The 22397-nt window shown below is 39.0% G+C and overlaps 1 protein-coding gene across 1 annotated transcript; it reads left to right on the top strand.

The window, feature by feature from the left end:
* Window positions 1–11493: 11493 nt before the first annotated feature.
* Window positions 11494–20432, top strand: MANSC4 (MANSC domain containing 4). Its single transcript, XM_072338444.1, has 3 exons — window positions 11494–11722; window positions 18831–18965; window positions 19759–20432. The coding sequence occupies exons 1-3, from the start codon at window positions 11494–11496 to the stop codon at window positions 20430–20432; spliced, it is 1038 nt and encodes a 345-aa protein (XP_072194545.1).
* Window positions 20433–22397: the final 1965 nt, after the last annotated feature.

Genomic DNA, 22397 nt, shown 5'->3' with positions numbered 1-22397 from the left:
TTTTTTACAGCTTAAAATGGAAATCTCTAGTGCTAGAGCTACAAAGTCAGAATCTGTAGGCAATTATAAAAACTTGCACGATCTTTGAAACAAATATGAAGGACAATCTGTAACTCTTAAAGAACATGTTGAAGCATGGGAACAACATGAAAACAAGTCTGCATTGTGGTAGACATTAAACAAGTGTGTGTAAAAAGAACAGGATCTAAAAAACAAGACATTTTCACAGAGAAGAAGACAAGGGTAATTATGCTTAGCTTTTCAGTACTAAATTTGGATTTGGGCTTCTGGAGTGGAGTCTTCAGGCTTGTTTTAGATACTTCAGTTCTCTGTCTGATAAACAAATTGATTTCTAGGGAAAAAGAAAATAATGCGCATGTGCCAGTAAATGAAAAAGGAAGTCACCAGAAATGGGCTGTCGCTTTTGAGATGAGATGGCCATTTCTGCTTGGCATTCACAAGCTAGACGCTTTTGCTTGTGTACAGTATCTAAGCTGTTCTCTTTACTTAATGCCTAAATTGTTTCCAGGGCTGAAAAAAGATCATTCTTTTCTATTAGAAAGACTCTGAAATGGAAGAAGCTCTCTTACACAGCAGCCATTGTAATAGACCATTCAACCATATAACTAAGCTTCTGATCTTGACTGTGCCTGGGCATACATTCTTATAGTCCTAGAATAGCAAAAATAAGGAAAGAGAGAGTCAGGAGGAATTGCTGCTACAAAGCAAAGCAAAGACAGAAATAACAACAGAGAAGCAGTATTTGTGCATGGCTCCCTGATTTTATCCCTCACAGAGGGAGGGCATGGAGGCACAGAACAGCTGGTGCATGCCTGTTCTGTGTGCTAGGACTGAAGCCTGCTTCAACTTTGGGGTCACTTCAGGTATTTAACACCTGAACTTTATTTGTCAGAATGAGAAATGCTTTTCTTCACAGGAAACTTGGTTTGCATGTACGTGAGATACAGCCTGAGGTGATGGAGGTCATGAGAGTCCCTCTCTATTCTGTACTTGTGAGGTGCCAACTGGTGAATTGCATCCAGGTCTGGGGCCCTCAACACAAGGAAAGATGTGGAGCTTTTGGAGGGGCTCCAGTGGAAGGCCATGAAGATGGTCAAAGCATTGGAGCACCTCTCCTATGAAGACAGACTGAGGGAGCTGGGCTTGTTCAAGAAAGCTGTGGGGAGATGTTATTATGGCCTTCCAGTATTTAAAAGGAAGATTATAAACAGGAAGTAAATCAACCTGATGATCCCTGCAGTCCCTTCTAACCCAAGCCATTCTATGATTCTGTGATCTATGATTTTTTTTGTGGGTCTAGCCCAAGACTGCAGAAAAATCTGCAGCAGTGGAGAACCAAATCCTTAAACATCAGTAAAGTGTCTAGAGGAAAACTGCATTGTTTTGTGTATATTTTAAGCAAATCTTATCATGATTTAACACAGAGACACTGGGTGATACTTGGGAATTAAGAAGAAACATCAAGTTGTTGTTTTTTTAAGGATCAGACCATGGCGAGTGCAAAAAAACCCCAAAGTAAAATCTGAATTCCTTTCAGCCATGTCAATCTGAAATGTGACCTGGAATCGGGGGTTGTTTAAAATATTAATACTATCAAATATAAAGTGCCACATTCTTCTCTTTAAGATGCCAGGGAGTTGTACTGTACTGCCATGGAACTGTGTACTGAGAAATAGTAAATTACTCAAGAGAGGAATTAGTCTTTGGAGACAACTCACTAGCTGTTGCCATTGTTTTTAGTATTTGCCTTGTCACAGTGTACAAAGTAAGTATCTTTGGAACATAGAAAATATCCTGCAGTATTTCAGCATTAAAAACGTCAGTGTTTTAAAGTATCTTGACGTTTCTAAGAGAACCTGACTGGAGCATAATTTTGTTTTAACTGAAATCTTTATTATTTGTGAAGGATGAGCTGCTAAACAAAGTTGGGGGGGTTTGTTTGTTTTGTTTGTTTGTTTCAGATTTGTAGCCAAACAAAGCACTTCTTACACAATTCCATTAATAACATTATTAAGGGAAGAGAGAAATAAACACTCATTTTTTTGATAGCACCTCTTGGTTTTATTCCCTATTCTTTTCTGTTTAATTTTTTTCTGGACTGAATGTACAATTTAATATTTATTGCTTGCAACACAAGTGTTTTATAATTGTATTGAAAAAATACGTGCACGGTATTTTTCAAACCAAATGTAATGAATGATTAAGACTAAACTGCATGTCGCAGGCAGCAGAAAGGCTGTTCCAAGTGTTTGTGTCCTAGTAGTCATTTTATGTGAATCATGATAAGTTTCAATCACCAGACAGCAGAACTGAGGTAGGAGTATGTAAATAGTTAAAATGCTAGTTCATTGCTTCAAACAAATTCACTGAGCATGCCCAGGCCAGAATTTTCTTGCATAGCTTTGTCTAGAGTAAACTGGTAACTTTTAAAACATCACACGGATTTAAATCCTCTTGTAAACAGATAGAACCAAGTGTTAGTATGAAACAACTGGGTTAGATAAATAGTATTCTGCATGGAAGGCTTTCACTATGCATCCAGCAATATAAATTTTTTCACAATATCGAAACTCCATCCCTTGGAGTTTCTAATACTAAGCAAGTTTTCTGTTCTGTCATAAATAAATGTTCATCATGCATTGGAAAGTTTGCTAAACGTTGTGCCCTTTTGTCATAAAACTTGGCTCAAGTTTATATGCATGCTAGTAGATTAATATTTGTGTAATCTCATCTGGCTAAGCCTTATGTTACTCTTTGTTTGAACACAAAGACTCCAGCTTTCATATTGAAGTTTTACCAGAATTGGCCAAGCTCTGAGAGAAACTTAGGGCCTGGCAGCCCCTTGGAAACAATGTTTAAAATATGGTGGTGGTTGTTGTTATTTTTTTCTTGGTTTTTATTTTTTCTCCCACAATCATAGAATTACCCAGGTTGGAAAAGACCTCAAAGATCATCAAGTCCAACCGCAGCCTAATCATAGTACCCTAATTCTAACAACCCTCTGCTAAATCAGATCTCTGAGCACCACATCCAAATGGCTCTTAAATGTCTCAAGGATAGAAAATGTGAAGTTTTAACACTTTTTACCAGAGAAGAAATATAGAGAAATGTGTTTGTAAATTTGAAACAAGAAAGTGAACATAGTTTTTTCCAGTAATGTATTAATGAGATATTTGCTTTTATATTTGTTTCAAAGTATTTATATTTCTTGATACATCTACAACTTTTATGCTGTGTCACAGTGATATGTTCTGGCATTATCAAAATACTCAGGCTTAGGTAAAATTTTGATCTTATCACTGCTGTAGTAAAATAAAAAACACATGTACATACTTCAGTCAAATGAGATAAAGATTTCAGTCTTGCTTCTCAGCTGGCAATTGTCCACTTTCAGCTGCTCTGTCAGCCTATAACACAAATGGATCAAGCCAGGCGTGTCCAATCTGCAAGCTGTGTGCAGCACCACACAACTCCCTGTGTGGCCCACCCCCTGCCCTGCACCGTAATGGCTGTGTCTCTGCAACACTGAGCAGGCCAGCCAGCCCCTGAGCACCAACCAACCATCAGTGTGCTGTTAACTTCATCTGGGCTGAAACCTGGTCACAGAGCTCAATGCAATGCCCGCTTAAATTATGACAAATATGTTTATGGATTTTGAGACATTAGCTGAACGCAGTTCTGTGAGTAGCAAAGAATACACGGCTGTGCTTTCTATTTTGATACAGGAATTTGAGGAAAGGTTTCAAGATTACAAAAAAAGTCATTCATTTATTTATTTGCAGCTCCATTTTCAGTTAATATAAATACACTCTCTGCAAATGTTCAAATTCAACGTATGAAATTTTAATAAGAAAATTGGTCATGTCTACCAGGCTTTCATAAAACTTCTCTTACCAAACAGAAATATCCCTCACTTCACAGTCATGCTCTATTCATGTAATCACTTTTTGGCAGTACATACATTTGTAAACAACTGTTTTCAGGGATGAAGCACAGGAAGAGTAGAATTTCATCATAAATCTCTACCAAAGACTTTGAGAACTCTCTAAGAATTGCCATTGAAACAGACTGTTGTGTTACTATCACAAAAACAAAGTAAAAAATCCCCTTTTTTTATATATGTGTTATGGTTTTGTTGCTCTCTTTTGCATATGTTTTAATAAAACACATTAAAATTAAAATAATTTCTTTTACTTTATGTATATATATATATCAACTATATTATATATTTTATGAAGGCTACTCAGAAAGTAATGTCTTCTAATTTATTATGTTGACATCAGAGGTGGATTTTGGTGGGACAGCAGTAGAGGTTAAACCTTCCCAACAGTATTTTATTACACTTTATTGCTGTGTGACAGGTGGTAGCCAAGGGGCAGTCTGACAAAATGGCATCTGACATGGGTATGAAACGAAGCCATGGAACTGAATTCCTCTTTGCCGAAAAAATTGCACCCACTGATGCTCATCAATGCTAGCTGAATATATGTGGACATCAAGTAGTGGATAGTAGCACAGTGATGTGGTGGGTGGTGCATCTGAGCGGTGGAAGTAGCAACAGTAGGTCACCTCTGCTGGGAGATGTTTAAAGCAGAGGATGTTGGCTTTTGTTTATTGCTGTCCAAAATACATAGTTAATGGTGGTGGACTGTTGAAAAATAGTGTTTTGTAGATGTGATTTTTCACTATCAAACAGTGTTACTGTGCTCTTCGTATCTGTTGTCATTTCTGTGGAAATAAACAGCTGGCATTACTTTTGGAACAACCTACGTAAATGTGGCCCAAGACAATTCCTCTTCACTTAATGCAGCCCAGGCAAGATAGGTCAGTTCCTGAGCCTGAAACAGGCTGGGTCTGTGTTTGCAAAAATAATTTCCTATGTACTTGTGTATCAACATGGCAGCATCAAGGAGTGATTCTTGGCTGCATCTGGGCATTAAGAGTATTTCTTGCTTCTCTCCCATAACCTCTTTGGTACAGAGAAGACCCAGACATGAGATCCACCTGTTCATTCTTGTCTAGTGTGCATCTATATGATGGATGCACCCATCTCTCATTCACCTCTGGTTTAACCACCACTGACAGAGCAGAAAATGGGAAACTTTCCAAGATAGGCCCTAGTATTGGCTGGGAAAGAGCAAGGCACAACACTCTCTATCATAGCACTTCAAACAGCATGAAAGTGTAATGCCACAAAGCCATGAGGAGACATCTACTGTCCACCTGCTCCCTCTCAGCAGCCAGAGGGCAATTGTGAACAAGGCCAAACTATTTATGTATTATAATCTGACTACAGAACCAAAGTCTTGGCACTTTTGGTCACTTTCAGGGATGCTTCCCTGTACCATGGAGATCTTCTTTCTGGTCTTTACATATTCCAAGTACTAGAAATATATATTCCATATAAGCTAAACAAAAAAGCACATAGATATTTGAAACTACAGGTAGAAAAAGTGTCTACTTTTATTTAAATCTGGCAAAAAAAGAGTTAATGTCTGATGAATCCTTTGTACTAGTAAGCTTTTGGATTGTGCCACTATTCCTGCCAGACCAGGTGGAACTCTTCAGGTGCTGTTTCTGTTTATAGCCAGAAATATCATTCTTTTCCTTTGTGCCAGTTACACTTACCTCTTTTACTGAAAGATCTGCAAATACATCTGACTTCTTACAGAAAACACGTAAATGCCAGTTTGTTTTCCAGGAAGAAATCTGAGAAGAACAGTAAAAAGAATTACAAATAGCATGAAGTGCTGGCTTGATACAAGTCGGAGACTACTTACTAACTGCAAAAGTCTCTTGATCCCTCCTTTCAGAGCACATGGAATGGTCGGTTACTAGTTTGCAGGTAAGCTCCAGATATCTACTTCTTGCAAAAACTTTTAACTATATTTCAGTATTAAATATGCATTTTCCATCCCAAAGTCAAAGTGAAATTTTGGGCAAGGTTGCAGAAGACTATGAGCATTAACAGACAAAACTTTTCAGTCTTGAAAGAAAATTGCCTACATAATTTATCTATTTATTTCAATATCTTTATTTAAACAAAGTGTTTTCATGCAGCTGTTCCTGCTCTCATAATTTACTCAGAAACAGAGAAAGAATTATGAGTAATGAAAAAGAAAACAGGCTGCTTTGTTGAAGCAGGCAGCAGAAGAGAATAAAAATGGGAAAGTACTGAGAAAGATTAGCAACATGTCTATTGCCAAGCATTGGCAAACTAAACATAGATATAAAATATATTGCAGACACATTGGTCTTTACAGAACTTGACTGGTTACCAAATCTGAATCTTGAAAACAATATACTTGAACACAAGGAGTACTCTCACTTAGCCATGTTTGGTGACTGCCTCAAAGGCAACAGCAGGTATTTGAGAAGTTGCTCTTTCATTCAAAACACGATGCCAGACAAAGACTTACTGAACAGTCTGAAATATGATTAGATGTTCAGGTATGTTTCACATCCAGTGTTACGCTTTATCCTAGTGTCTAAAGACAGCATCATTGAAACGGAAGAAATTATATGGTATTTCAGGTCCTTCTTATTTAAATAGGGCACAAAGCTAATCTTTAATTAATTCTCTCTTCCTACAAAGAAATAAGCATATCTGTGATCTACGTATATAACTTGTAAGGCAATACATTTATATAAAAACAGATGATCTGAGTCATCATAATCTTTAGTAACCACAAATATATACCACTGCTGTTAAAGCTACCTATTTTCTTTCAATTTTTTTTTGCCATCCAAGTGGTCTAATTCATTTCAGTGAACTAAAGACATGTTCAGCCTTACCCAATAAAAATGCTTGTTTGATGTAAATTTAATCTTTTTGTTCTACATTGCTCCATATTATTCAGAAACATATTATTCACAAACTCTTCTCTTCTTGGAGAAGAGCTGGAGCAGCGAAAGCAGTCAGGAGTGAACATTCCTGTACAACAGTCTTACATACAGAGTAGATCCAAAATTTATACTAAATGCTGAAGGTAAAGCCACAATACAAGCATGTCTTTCAAAACCATGTGTCTCACATCAAGTGATGCCCTGGAATATTTAGAAAGCTTAAACCAAAATGTATTTCAGAAAAATACAAACAGTGATGCTTGTTACAATGGCGGATGCTTAAAATCACCTCTTTGCATTTCACCGAATGCAAGAAAGTACATTGAAACATGTTCAAAGCAGAGATAAAAACAAAAACAATGCACAACGTTCTACAAATAAATAAATAAATCACAATAATAAGTAAAATAACAGAAATGCCAAAAGCTTGTTTTCAGGACTAAATAATTACTTTTAACAATTTAATTGAAGTTCACACAATAGACATTGAGTCCGTTTGAAAACATAAAATGAAGGCTGCTCAGAAGGTAATGTCTCCTATTTTATTGTGTTGGTCCACAACATTGGAGGCATATGTTTGTGGTGTGACAACAGAGGCTAAACCTTCCCACCAATATTCAGTTACACATTGTTTCCATGTGTATGTAGATGGCAGCAAAGGGGCATTTGGACAAAATTATGTCTGCTATGGTAGAGTCTTTGAAACAAAGGTGTGGAACTGAATTCCTCCATATGGAAAAATGGCACCCACTAGTATTCACTAATGCTTGCTGATCGTTTATGGAGACCAGTGGATGTGAGCACAGGGAGGTAGTTTGTGGTGCATTTCAGCATAGTGATGGTGAAAGTGGGTCACCTCTGCTGGTGCAGATTTTTACAAGCACAGTATGCTAGCTCTTGTTCATTGCTGGTGAAAATGCATAGTTTATAGTGCTGACTACTGAAAGATGGTATTCTGTAGCTGAAAATTTGTTGAGCCACACATTGCTACTGTGCTCTCTGAATTTGTCATAGTTTCCATAGAAATAAATAGGAGGCATTATTTTTGAGGTGACCTATGTATATATTATAGCCAGTATTTTAGCTGAAGAAATAAATGCTTTGATCTTGTTATTGGGTCAACAGGAGTTAACCTGTGCTGAGCTCCATTACCTTTCAAGTAGCTCTATAAAGAATAAAACTATTTACATGTTGTCTCATTTCCAAAACGGGGGATCTGTTTTGAAAAACAAATGAAATGAAAAACAGTGATGCTAAAGAACTGAAATGACTTTGAAGCTCTCTGTGCATCTCACAGGTCAATCTTAATCTTGAAGAAAAAAATTCCTGTCTAAAACATTGTTGCTGTTCCACACATGATCTTGATGGCAGACAACTGCATTTCTACCTAGTTCCCTCAGTACCTCTACATGGTCCATTGAGTTTATACGAACACGCCTATTATAATTTTTAAAATCCGTTCCGCATGGTAAGTTATGTTGCATACAGCAGTGGGAATCAGAGATCAGATTGCATCCATTTAAGAAACAATATGCACAGGAGTTTCAGGTTTCAGAGCAGGTGCTTGAAAAGTTGCCTTCCTATATACCATCTGTACTTACTTTCTTACACTCTCACAGGCTTCTCCCAAGCAGAAAAATTATGGAATCACAATGAATCACAGAATTGTAGGAGCTGGAAGATCACCTATCTAGAAATAACCTAATTCACCTGTTAAAGCAGGTTCCCTACACCAGATCACATAGGAAAACGTCCCAGTAGGCTTTGAAGATCTTCAGAGAAGGAGACTCCACAGTCTCTTTGGGCAGCTTGTTGCAGTGCTCAGCCACCCTCAAAGTAAGGAACCTTTTCCTCATGTTCATATGGAACTTCCTGCGTTCCAGTTTATGCCTGTTGCTCCTTGTCCTGTTGCTGAGCACCTCTGGAAAGATCTTGGGCCCATCCTCTTGACATTTGCCCTTTAGATATCAATTAGCATTGGTAAGATTCCCATTTGGGAACTGTTGTATCACAGCCTGAACCTCGGATTGATCACCTGAGGCAAGCACTGAGTCAGCTGTGGGAACACAGGTGAAGGAAATTCAGCTTTGTGACTGAAAGGGTTGGAGCCTGGCTGCACCTCTCCTAGATTCCATTTAAGGGCTGACTGCCACTGAGGAAACATCTTTTTCTGGAGATTTCTCTCTTTGAAGTTTTTCTGTGAGCTTAGGAAACGAGTGTTTTTATTTATTTCTGATTATCCTTTTCTACCATGTTAATCTTTCTAGTTATGTGACCTGTAGGTACCAGCCTAACCAGGCTACTTTGTTTGTTTGTTAATTATGAAACCTACTTGAAGCCACCCATCATAAAATTGCTTAACTGTTTTTAATATAGTCTTTTGTCAATTAAGATTGAACCACCTGATAACTATAAATAGCTAATGAATAAATACTTTGTAAGTCAGTTTTTCTTAGAATGCACTTTAGTAAGCTGGAGTTTTAATCTGAATTTGTAGTTACTATAAATATGTTATATGTTATTTTGACAGTCCAAACCATTCAGTGTTCTTAAATGTGTGAAAGGTTAAAGGCAGCATTGCAATTACTTCTCTAGTATGGAGACAAATGTAGAGGACAATCTGGGAAACTACAGGCCGGTCAGCCTCACCTCTGTCCCTGGAAAGATAATGGAACTTGTTCTGGATACCATCCCCAAACAACTGGAAGAGAAGCAAGTTTTCAGGAGTATGGGTTCAATGAGGGGAAATCATACTTGGCCAACCTGGTAGCCTTCCATAATGTTATGGCTGGATGGATCAATGTGAGGAGAGCAGTGGATGTTGTGTACTTTGACTTCAGCAAGGCATCTGACATTGTCTCCCACGGTATCCTTGTAATAGAGCTTAGAATGTACAGGATAGATGAGTGGACAGTGAGATGGATTGAGGATTAGCTGACTGGGTGAGTTCATGGAGTTGTGATCAGAGGCATAGAGGCTGGCTGGAGTACTGTAACTAGTGGTGTTCCCTAGGGGTCAGTGCTGAGTCCATTCCTGTTTGTCTGGACGATGGGATAGAGGCTACCTGCAGCAAGTTTGCTGGTTATATAAAGCTGGGTGGTGTGGCTGACATTCCAGAAGGCTGTACTGTCATTCAGCAGGACCTGGACAGGTTGAAGAGTTGGGTGGAGAGTAAGCTCATGAGGTTCAACAAAAGCAACTGCAGAGTTCTAAGGAAAAATAACTACATGCATCAGTACAGGTTAATGAATTACCGGTTGGTGAGGAGCTCTGCAGAGAATGACACAGTGGATAACAGGTTAGCCACAAACCAATCACGCCCTCAGCCATGAAGGCCAGTATCCTGGGTTGCATTAAAAAGAGTAAGTTGAGCACACTGGAGGAGGTGATCCTTCCCTTCTACTCTGCTATGATAAGGCCAGATCTGGAATACTATGTCAGGTTCTGGGCTCCCCGGTTCCAAAAATGCAGGTATCTCCTAGAAAGAATCCAGTGAAGGGTGGCAAAGATGATAAGTGGCTTGGAGCATCTCCTGTTTGAGGAAAGGCTGAGAAACCTGAGTCTGTTCTTCTTAAAGAAGCCTGAGAAGGAATATAATCAATGTTTATAAATGTCTAAAGTGCAGGAGTCAACTGTACAAGTCCAAACTCTTTTCAGTGGTGTCTAGTAATAGGACAAGAAGCAATGCCTAAAAACTGGAACACAGAAAGTTCCACACAAATATATTGAAGAACTTCTTTACAGTGAGGGTGACAGAGTACTGGAACAGGCTGTCCAGAGAGGCTTTAGAGTCTCCTTCTTTGGAGATGTTGAAGACCTGTCTGGGCACCTACCTGTGTGACCTACTGTAGGAAGCCTCCTTTAGCAGGGTGTTGAAGTTGATCATCTTTAGATATCCCTTCCAACCCCTGCAATTCTGTGTTTCTGTAGGTTGCAGCCTTCTCCTGTCATAGTTACCTATTGCTAGATCCTTGCAAATAAAATCATACTACTTTTACAACCAAAGCAGAGTGGGGAAGAACAAATTTTCACCTCTGGCTGTCAGACATAATTAAATGCTTTAGTTTGTTACTCAAGAAGGAAACTACATTTGCAACAACCAGATAATTGAAAATGCTTTAAGGAACTAAATGGAGCTGTTCTTTCTGTACTGATTAGCAGTGGGGGATGAAATAAGTGGCAGACCCGTCTGTTCTCAAATGGCAGGGCTGCATTCTTTTGGAGCTGAGGTGAAACTGAATGTTGTACTTATCATTATTCATCACAGGCTGTCTGCATAGTTTGGTCTTAGGACAAACAGGAGATTACAGAAGCAAGATTTCTGAATGACTACAAGCAGCATGTGCCTATTGCCTCTCAAAAACTGTCTCCAAATAATGCAAGGAACAATAATTACTATAATCATAAGTAGCTCATAAAATGGCTGCTTCCTTTCAGCAGCTGGCCAAACAACATAATGAGAATTGTCTGGGGAAAAAAAACAAACAAAACTTCTCTTGGCTTCTTTCCCTGGCAGAATTGGTAGTGTCCTTACCACTCAAGAGGATGTCTCTTAAAATGCTGGTCCAAACTTCAGCACATCCACGAAGGAGAAAGCACACTCATTAAGCCAATTACACTGAAGAGATGGTTCTGCTGGTGGCAATATCAGAGGTGCTGCTGATTCTGGCACTGGCAGGAGAGTCAGATTCTCTCTGCACGCCCACCATGTTTTACAAGAACTGCTGGATCCGACGCTTTCCAGGTCTTGTGATCGACCTGCAGGAATCACAGAAGAGAGGAGCCCAGGTGCTGAGAATTTATGCAGAAGTCTCTTCCCAGCAGTGCAGCAGAACCTGCTGCCTTCAGAGGAATGGTGAGTGTTTATTATCAAGACTATGGCATACATAAATACAAAACAGATAGAAGACATACATAATTTAGTTTTTGAGGCAGGAAAGCAGGGACACATGGTAACTTTTATCTTCAGTCTCATAGAAAGGCATTATTTGCTAATATTAACTTTTGGAAGTCCATGAATTCATCTATGGATGCTGATTACATTAGGGCTCTTCTTTGGTAGATGAGGACATGGTTTGTGTAAAGAAGGGGACACGCTATTTAGCCATCTCTGAGATACAAGAGTATTCATTTTCTTTGAGAGGAAAGAACGCTCTCCTGCTGTGTGTTCACACCATAATTGATCTAATTAATCTTTTATGATCCCAGCGCATGAATGTTATGGGAGCTAGTGGGAATGGTTTGGGGGGCAGGGAAACTTAACACAAGTCTGTTATAGTAGGAACTGAAAGAAGGCCCAAATATATCTTACAGCAGAAATGTACTCTGGACACCTCGTTTTATTTTTACTTTTGCTTGATTTATGAGTCAATTTAATAAATAGGTAGCACCTTTTGCCTTTCTTTTGAGGAATCTGAAGTCAGGAAGCAGGGGAATCTCATTCTGTGTGCTGGTGACATGCTGGTACTCTCAGGCTCTTCAGTAATTCATGAAGTGCTACAAGGCAACTCAGAAATGCAGTGAATGCTCTTAGCAAAATGACTGGAAGAATGAAGCAAGCAGTGTAATTATCAAAATTAGCTTCTTTTAAGGTACCGGGTTTATAGCTGCGCTTGCAAAATGTGCTATGAAATAGATAATATTTATTAGCTGGATGTGGCTCTGAGCAGCCTGGTCTAGTGGTTGGTGACCCTGCGCACAGCAGGAGGGTTGAAACTAGGTGATCATTGTAGTCCTTTTCAACCCAGGCCATTCAATGTTTCTGGTCCAGCCATAGTATAACATTAGTATGAGCAATAAAGCCAATACAGCAGTCATTCAGCAAGCAATCCTTTTTTCCCTAGTTTTATAAAGCGAGACTCAGAATAAAAATGAGACAGTGTCATTCTTTCTCTTAAACCCAAGTCTATACTTTCCCTGTATCACACTCCTTTTGTACACAGTAGGTATGTATTTTAAGATGATGCATGTGCCTGTAGTGCCTAAATTTGACTGCAAAACACACAATACTCAAAAGGTTTTTCGATATGGAAGATCAAAGTGAGTTACCAGTTATTAACTACAAATAAAATATATAAATTTTGATGAAATTTTGAATTATGAATACAGTTTTGTCCTTGAAAGCCTGGCACCAATTCAACTAACCTAATGGCCATCAGTGCTCCTGTGAGGAGTCAACTTCTGCTTTAAATAAGGTGAATAAAGAATAATTATAAACATTTTAGTAACATTTTTTTTTTTTTTTTTCCTTTTTGGACAATAACCTTTTTGGTCATAAAACATGAGAATAGCTATATAATGAAAGTAAGTAATGGTAATTGGAGCCTTGTTTTTACAATCTTTCACAATCGAGTGCTGGTTTGTCGTAACCTTAACTGAAGTGCAGAGGTATCAGATGGCATTTCATAAATATGCTTTAAATCAGATTGTGATTTCCATGCAGTCCCAAAGAGACAGGTGCAGCCTACTACAGCTATTACCAACAAATGTCTTACTTAAAGCTTTGAGAAATGACAATTTGTAAGATAGTCTTCTTTGCTGGATTCTCAGTAATAGTGCAGTTACCGGAAGGCAATCTTACAAGATAAAAATAAATTTTGAAATAATTTAGAAACAAATAATGGCAAAGTTGGTTTGTACCTCCTCAAGATGATGCAGAGTATCTTTTAACATGTTTTTCCTGACCAAATAACTATTTTTTTCCTCACCCCAAAAATAGGTTTGTGACTTACTTTTCTTACTCAATTTTACACAATAAAATCTAACACATATACCAAAGAGAATACTTTCTCAAAACCCAACTTCAGAGTCAGAGTTTTGTGTAGTCCTTGTTTCTGTTTCTGATAAGTGCTGTTCTTCTACTGCTTGAAATAGCCATAACTTTCTGTGAACCATTTCTACTTTTGTAAAAGCTTTCTCTAAGCTTAGCTGCTATTTTCATAACTGGAAACTGACGAAGCCTAGTGAGAGTGGTCTCAGTGAAAGAACGGCTGTTTAACATCTTAGATTTACATTCAATATCAGGTGATGACTTCGCTCTCTATTTGTTGCAGCTTAGGATCCCAGCTGTTCCTGCAAGTATTACTGTTTTTGTTTCAGCTATACAGACAACTTTGATTACTTAATGCAAGTAGGTAAAAAACACAGAACAACGTACATTCAGTAACAGCACTTCTACAGTGTTTTTTTTATTCCACAAAGCTGTTGAATTTGTATTCTTCAGATAGAGTGCATTTTCATTGCAAATTTTAAATCACATTATGCATCTTTTGAAAGCAGCATTTGTCTCTGACATCTGATTTCATCATTTTGATAGAAAAATATTTCCTAGCTGTATATACAGTGTTATTCAATGAAGTATTTAGATTACTAACTGAAAAAGTACAGTGAATATAGAAAAGATAGTAGGGGTGGGTAGAGAGCATGTTCTTTCTTTTCCTCATCTGCTGACAAGATAGGGTTACTTTTTTAGTTACACATACAATGGAAAGAGGAAAGAGTTGCATTACTTTTCCACTGCAAGTTAGTGTCATTACTTACAAATATAAGACAATATTTAGAATAAATACCAAAGTAAATGGAAAATATTGTGAAGCTAAGTAGTTTTTTAACACTTCATGTAAAATAACGCTTTTACTGTCTTGACTTCATTATCTTGCAGCTAAAATTATTTCTTTTTAATATTACAAACAAAAACAGGAGAAAAAAAAATCACAATTATGTTGCAATCATTTGCTTAAATAATAATTCAGCCCGATTATAAATGTGCTTATTTGACAATTTCTTAAAAGTCGTGTAAGTGTCTTATCTTAAAAATTCATTTCATTCATAACTTTCCCAGCTCAGAGTTCAAAGGAATACTACAATGCCATCCAAAGGGACCTAGACAGGCTTGAGCAGTTGGCCGAGGTAAACTTCATGGGAGTCAACAAAGCCAATGGAAGGTCTTGCACCTGAGTCGAGACAACATTAACTATCAGTATAAGCTATTGAGCACAGCCCTGCCAAAAAAGACCTGGGGGCACTGATGAATTGCCCTTGCATCTCATAAAGCCAATTGTATCCCGGGTTGCATCAAAAGAAGTGTGGCCAGCAGGTTGAAGGAGTTAATCCTGTCCCCTCTGCTGGTGAGGCCACATCTGATGTACTGTGTACAGATATGGAGTCCTCAGTACAGGAGAGATATGGACCTGTTGGAGTGCATCTAGAGGAGGGCCACAAAAATGACCCAAGGGATGGAATGACTCTCTTATAAGGAGAAGCAGAGAGAGCTGGGGTTGTTCAGCCTGGAAAGGGCTGCAAGGTGACCTGATAGCAGCCTTTCAGTATCTAAAGGAGGGCTATAAGAAGGAAGGGGATAGAGTCTTCAGCATTGTCTGTTGTGATAAGACAAGGGACAATGGTTTCAAGCTCAAAGAGGGTAGATTTAGGTTAGATATAAGGAAAAAGTCTTTTACAGTGAGGGTGATGAGGCACTGGAATGGGTTGCACAGGAATGTGGTGGATGCACTGTCCTCAGAGACTTTCAAAACTAGGCCAGACCAGGCTTTCAACAACCTGTTCTAGCCGTGGATGTCCCTATTCATTGCAGGGAAGTTGGACTAAATGACTTTTAAAGGTCCCTTTCAACTCTAAGGATTTTCTGAAGAACAAAGCCTTGAGAATCAAAGTCAGTATCAGGAAAATTTTCCTTTGATTTTCAAATATTTTACAGTATTTTCTACTGTTGAATGTGTCCCTGCCAATACTTTTTCTGTAGTCCTAAATATTCAAATATGGAGTCTACATTCAGGACATGTAAAATAAAGTAAAAATTATAAAACTTCACTTCACTAAACAAAAATCAACACTGATCCTACTCCAAGCACAATGATATAAAATAAGTTCAACTTTTGACTTGATATTTTGACTTTGAGTATAACATTTACCTTGAGTATTGAACCATATATATGAGCACGTAGCATAACATTTTCAAAAGCATTTACTTAAATTGACTTCTAACTCCCCATTTTCATGCTTTCAGCTATTTAAAACCACTAGGATTCAGATATTTATATAGTTTTGAAAATTGGTTCTCGGTGACACTTTCTTCAGGTGGTAAGAGAGAAGTTATACTCCAAATATAGATGATGAATTGTTTTAATTTCACAGAAATAAGTAGCCCAAAGCCAAACAAGATAAAGCAAGGCATATATTGTAGTTAAGGATATGGCATCCTATGGTTGTTTAATAGTCTGAGCGAAAGAAGTGTTTGCTGTCCAGTTTCAAGTAGATGGGTGTCAATTGCATAAGAGCAAACACCTCAAACTTGTACTGACAGCTTTATTTTAGGAATAATCCAATCACTGTAATAAAGATATAAAGAAAAGGTATAGGAGGACTATAGGCAATAGCATATGGTCCTATTTAGTCTGAGAATTGATTTAGAATTCATTTGGCTATTCTTTTAATCTTCTCTAGGTGTAAAATATGAATACAGTTACAAGTTGTTCTACTTTTATGACTGGGTGCTTAAGAGGTTTTACTTATAATGAGAGAATCACAGATTTGATGTACTGTGCAACTATTCAATATTAATATTTCTTTTAATGTTAAATAATGCATATAGGTCAGTCTGAAAGTAATGCCTCCTATTTATTTCCATGGAAACTACAACAGGTACAAAGAGCACTGTCTCGCTCCAGTTTATAGGAGGGAGGGGAGGCTCTTTGGTATATGTATACCTGGTGTGAGGTTAAGAAACAGCAATTCAAATGTTGGTCCAACCGGTTTATTACAAATCTTAATGAGGGAGACTGGGAGGACGAATGATTTAGGGTGATAGGGAAGGGAAAGCGGGTGATAGAAAAGATAGAAAAAGACAAGAATTGCATAAAGTGTGGATAGTTACCACCAAGATCCAGCAGCTGTCCCGTTGCAAATATTTTCTGATGGTCCAAGGCAAAAGCATGGAGGGGAGAGCAGCAGCAGCGTGGCTGGCCTTGGGTAGCAAGCAGGTAGCAGGAAGAAGTCACAATGTAAGTCCAGGAGTAGGCAGCAGCATTCAATTAGCAGGTCTGGGAGTGTCCATCAGCAAGCAGGACTTCCATAGTGAGGGCTCTAATGGCAGACAACACTTATCCTCATGGCTGTTGATCCCTCTTTTACTCTCTTTTTTCCCTGCCTATGTGACATACCTGGGTGCTTGCATAAGAGTTATGTGCAGCACCCCCTGAGATGGCCATCCTCCTTGAGATAAGCCCACACAAAAGACTGCTTCCTGGCCATTCACTTGTAGCTTATCTCTCTCTCTCATTGCCCCTAGCCTTGCCCATCTGAGTCCCTCAGACAAAGGATTTCTCAACCCTTGACCAGAACTTGCTTGGACTTGTTCATCTATGGCCTTCAGCAAGCTTTGAGTCAATGGTATAAAAGAATCATCTCTTACCAGCACAATAACACTATTTTGTAGAGCAAATGCTCAAATGCAGAACACTATTTTTCAGCTTAGTCACCACCTCTAGCTATGCATTTTTGCCAGCAAGAGCCTGCATGCCACACTCCTAAAAATCTGCACTAGTGGAGCTGACCCACTTTTTCACAGCTGCAATGACAGTGAGATTGCTAGGATAATGCTTCCTATGCAGTTGATCTTCCATCAGCCTAGATGGAATTCAGGATATGCTAAATCTGGACTGTACAGTGGGTATGATAGGACACTCCAGCCAAGGCTCTTTCTATTTCTTGTGTGAGCATCTGTGGGACCCACCTAGTGCAATCTTTGTGATAATCCAACATTACCACCACCATTTGGGGGAAGACCTGCTGGAGAGGAGCTCTGCTGAGAGGGACCTGGGCGTCCTGGTGGACGACAGGTTGGCCATGAGCCAGCAGTGTGCCCTTGTAGCCAAAAAGGCCAATGGCATACTGGGGTGCATTAAAAAGAGCATGGCCAGCAGGTCGAGGGAGGTGATCCTCCCCCTCTTCTCTGCCCTGGTGAGGCCTCATCTGGAATACTGTGTCCAGTTCTGGGCTCCCCAGTACAAAAAAGACAGGGATCTCTTGGAAAGAGTCCAGCGGAGGGCCACAAAGATGGTGAAGGGCCTGGAGCATCTCCCCTACGAGGAGAGACTTAGGGAACTGGGTCTGTTTAGCCTTGAGAAAAGAAGGCTGAGAGGGGACTTGATCCAGGTTTATAAATACCTGAGGTGTGGGAGCTATAGTGGCGAGGCTGGTCTCTTTTCAGTAGTGCGTGGGGACAGGACTAGGGGCAACGGGCTGAAACTCCAGCATAGGAAGTTCCGCACGAATGTGCGCAAGAACTTCTTTACAGTGAGGGTGACGGAGCACTGGAACAGGCTGCCCAGGGGGGTGGTGGAGTCTCCTTCTCTGGAGATATTCAAGACCCGCCTGGACACCTACCTGTGCGACGTGGTGTAGGGAGCCTGCTTTGGCAGGGGGGTTGGACTCGATGATCTCTAGAGGTCCCTTCCAACCCCTATAATTCTGTGATTCTGTGATTTCCAATGCACTGAAGCTAATATTTAGTCCCAAATGATTCCATAGTTTTAATCTGCCAATTGATGTAGATGAGCTGGTCAAGAAACTCCTCATTTCATGGCAGGACAGCTGTGCATGGCTGTCCGGAACTGTCTTTCACATTGCTGTCAACACTACTGAGACAAACCACTTCCTCACCAAGCTAACATCCATTGTTTGGTCTCCATAAACATAAAGTGTGTGTTACAGTGAGATGAATATCAAGACGTGCTGGTTTTTTTTGCATGGAGGAATTCAGTTCTACAACTTTGCTCCCTAACCAGTTCCATGTCAGACACCATTTTGTTAGACTGCCCCTTTACTGCCATTAGTCACATAGGCCAACATATTAGGAGGCATTACTTTCAGAGAGGCCCTTATAATAACATGGAAAATACAACAGTTACTGCACTGATAAATTCAGCTTTACTCTTTTTGTATTATAGTTTCCTGTAATCTAGCAGTGTTCTACCATGGAGCAACTAATGAAAATATGAATTGCTTGCACGTGTCTTGCCCAGCACTGGAAAGTTGCATATTAAAGGCTAGAATCAACGTTGTTTTGTACAACATCACTACAGGTAATCAAACATTGTGTGCATAAAGGCTAAAAACACAGCAATATATGTATATATATATATATATATATGTAGTAAGTTTCTAAAAGACCTTCAGCACATGATGATAAATATGTGCAATACTTTTTTATTCTTTAATGTACATACTTATTGGAATACTTCCTCACTTTTTCTTTCATTCAGCATTTGAGAAAGAACCTTGAAGGCTCACCCTGCTGCCAAGATTTGTTCTTTGAATATTTAATGAATATTTTTGTTATGGAAAAGTTCTATATCAGACCTGATAGAGAGAGGAGAGGCTATTGCTGCTCTGTGCCCCTAGATTCACACACTACATGGATAAAAATGACCATACATACAAGTATATCACATGTGTACATATACATATATATACACAGCCATTCACATAGGTAACACAGTGAGATGCATAAAGGCAGCACCAAAAGCCTTGTCCTCCATTCTGTGCAGCCACATGGAGATCTGCTAGTGGAAATATACATATGTATATATAGTGAGAATATAGAGTTTAATATGTGTGTATATATATTTCTTATATGTGATGTGTATAATGTGTATATTTAATTCATGTATGAAGTGTTTTTAAGCTCCAGTAGCTGGGCTCAGACACTCATTCTGCCCAGCATCTGCCCCTGGATCCCAGTCTCTGCCACTGCTGGTATCTGGATGCATGAGCCCCCCAGGAGCACAATCAGCTGCTGGTCAGATGGACTCTCTGCTTCTCTTGTACGCAGATGAGCTTTTATCACATAAACTAATATTGTTTATGATTTAATAGGGATTGATCCAGACCTTCTTATTTTTGAAAAACTGAAATTCAAGGGGCCAAGTACTTACACCTCACCAAAAAAATATGAAAGGCAAAATAGCACAAAGACCTCTGAGTGGGAAAGATGCCAGCATCGTAATGTTACGTCAAGTTCTCTTCTCCAAGCTCCATCTTCTACCATCAGTCACAGCGTAACAGCGAACATTTTCACCTCCAGCACAAGCCTGATGGTTGTAAAAACAAAAGGCAGCACGTATTCCAGGGAATCAACTTCTCTGCTGGACAACCATTTGGCTAAGAGGACAAACACAACTTCAGGAAGTACTAAACTATTCACTAGCACAGACAGAAGGACTGTACATTCAACTTTGATACCTAAATCTGCAGAGGTGTTATCCCGCATACCCACTCCTCCCCGTCTGAACAGCAGCAAACAACACTTAAATGAAACCAAAGGCTATAGTGGCAGGAATTATACTTCAGATAACGAAGCTCCTGCTTGGGAAGCTGCAGCTCTGGGTGTCTGGCTGATTCCTGTTGTTCTCTGCTCTTATCTCATTTTCCTTTGCTTTTGTACTGTGCTTCCTGGAGGAGGGTGCTGCAAAAGTAGGAAAGGTTACTACCAACCCATACAGAGAGGAAGAACAATGTCTAGGCAAATAAAATACCAAGGTAGCGTGTAAAATACAGTCATCACACTTGTTGTGGAACAAACAGCCTTTTTAAAATGAATCATGTTCCTGGCCTAATTCTTTTACAGAACAAAGAGTAAGTTTCAGAATCATTCAGCTGTAATTTCATTCTCACCAATTAAACATATTTCCATGGTCTCTTTGGGTAAGAACTGCACACAGACAGGTCTCAGTACACGTTCAAATCTGTTTGAGTGTATTTTGGTACACAGTCTGATTCAAAATAACACCTAACAAAAACAGTACACTTAGCATAATTTAAGAGAGCAGATTCACCACAAGCTTTACATGACCTCTGCCCTGCCTTTGAACAGCCTTAGAGAATATAAAATGCAATCAGTATAACTGATTTAACTTTTATAATATCATAACATGTAACTGCAGCAATTATTTAATTGTAGTTGTTTTCATTAGAACTGTATTCGTTTTTTCCATTTAAATTCTAGATTGTTTTTTTTATTATATACCCCTAATACTGGAGCAAAACAATTTAACCAGCACTGTTTACTTCCTCAAAGAAAAATACCCATTAAAAAAGTAAGACTGCTAAACTACTGAATTCTATTAACTCAAACATCTGATCATCCAATTATTAATGCTTTGCTTTCACTACAATCTAGTAACAATAACTTGGAATGTTTCTGAAGCCCTCCTAGACTGGTGCTATTATCTCCTGGTACCATTAGACTTTTCCTGGATTTTGAACTTAATTGCTGTGTGATGCACTGACAGATCCAACTCTACTTCTGGCTAAGGAAAGCACAAATGCAACCACGAACTGTTCATGAATTGCAGTTACGGTTGATTTGTACTGCCCACCTTGCTGTGATTTACTGTGCCCGCACATATTTATCATTTATATCATTTGCTTTTTTTATATAAAATGGACATTTAATGTACGTTGCACAGAAATATACAAAAGGTTTTGAAAGCTTTAGAAGTTAGCGTTATAATTAAAAACAAACTTTGTTTCTTTATCCTGTATACTCTCTTCATAACACTGCTTCTCCTGAAGATGAATCAAATGACTACATCAACAAGATGTTCCCCTGACTAACCTTGCTCAGGAAGTTTGCTTAGCAATGCAAACATTTTTAGCAGTAACCAGGATTATTCTTTCTCTTTCAAATTTGCTGATGTCTCAGAGTTTCTCGCTTTCTTCACTAGCTGTAAGAAATATCTATTTCCTAGATGAGTGTAACTGTTATTAAAGGAAACAAACAACAATGAAATCGATTGTCATATGTCAATGTAGAAAATTATGTTGTGTGCCCCCGGTGGCGCAGTGGTATAAAGTGCTGCTTGCAGCACCGAAGGGCCCGGGTTCGAATCCCCCCTGTGGCGCAGGGGGTAGAAGTGCCGCTTTGCTACACAGAGGGCTCGAAACCCGGGAGTTGGACTCGATGATCTCTAAGGTCCCTTCCAACTCGCATGATACTGTGATACTATGTTAAAAATATTAAGATTTATGTAAAGCTTAACAATTATAGTGAGGGAATTAGAAAGTCCCATGTATGTCTACAGTTGAGCAGCTTGATTTGAGAGGAAAAGACCACCCTAAAATTATATTTTAGGGCACACTGAGTACCACTGCAGTTTCAGAAGCTGAAGTTTATAACAAGTTTTTGTTCTTGACAGAACATATTTACTAACTTACATGTCCCAAAAGAGAGACTGACACAGGATAAGAAGCTTGTTTGGTGGCTTGTCTTTCATGTCGCTCTCCTCACTTCTGAAATGCACCACCCACCACCCCACTGTGCTGAGATCCACTGTTTGGTCTCCATACATTTGGAAAGCATTGATGAATTGCAATGGGTGCCATTTTTTTCCACATGGAGGAATTCAATTCCATACCTTTGCTTCATATCCACTTCTATGTCAGCTGCCATGTTGTCAGACTGCCCCTCTCTGCTGCCATCTGTCACACAGCAACAAAATGTTGCAAAATATTGG

The sequence above is a fragment of the Excalfactoria chinensis genome, chromosome 1 (genome assembly GCF_039878825.1).
Source record: "Excalfactoria chinensis isolate bCotChi1 chromosome 1, bCotChi1.hap2, whole genome shotgun sequence".
Classification (NCBI taxonomy): Eukaryota; Metazoa; Chordata; class Aves; order Galliformes; family Phasianidae; genus Excalfactoria; species Excalfactoria chinensis.
Note: the sequence above shows the minus strand (reverse complement) of the source record. Positions and strands in the feature narration are given on the sequence as shown.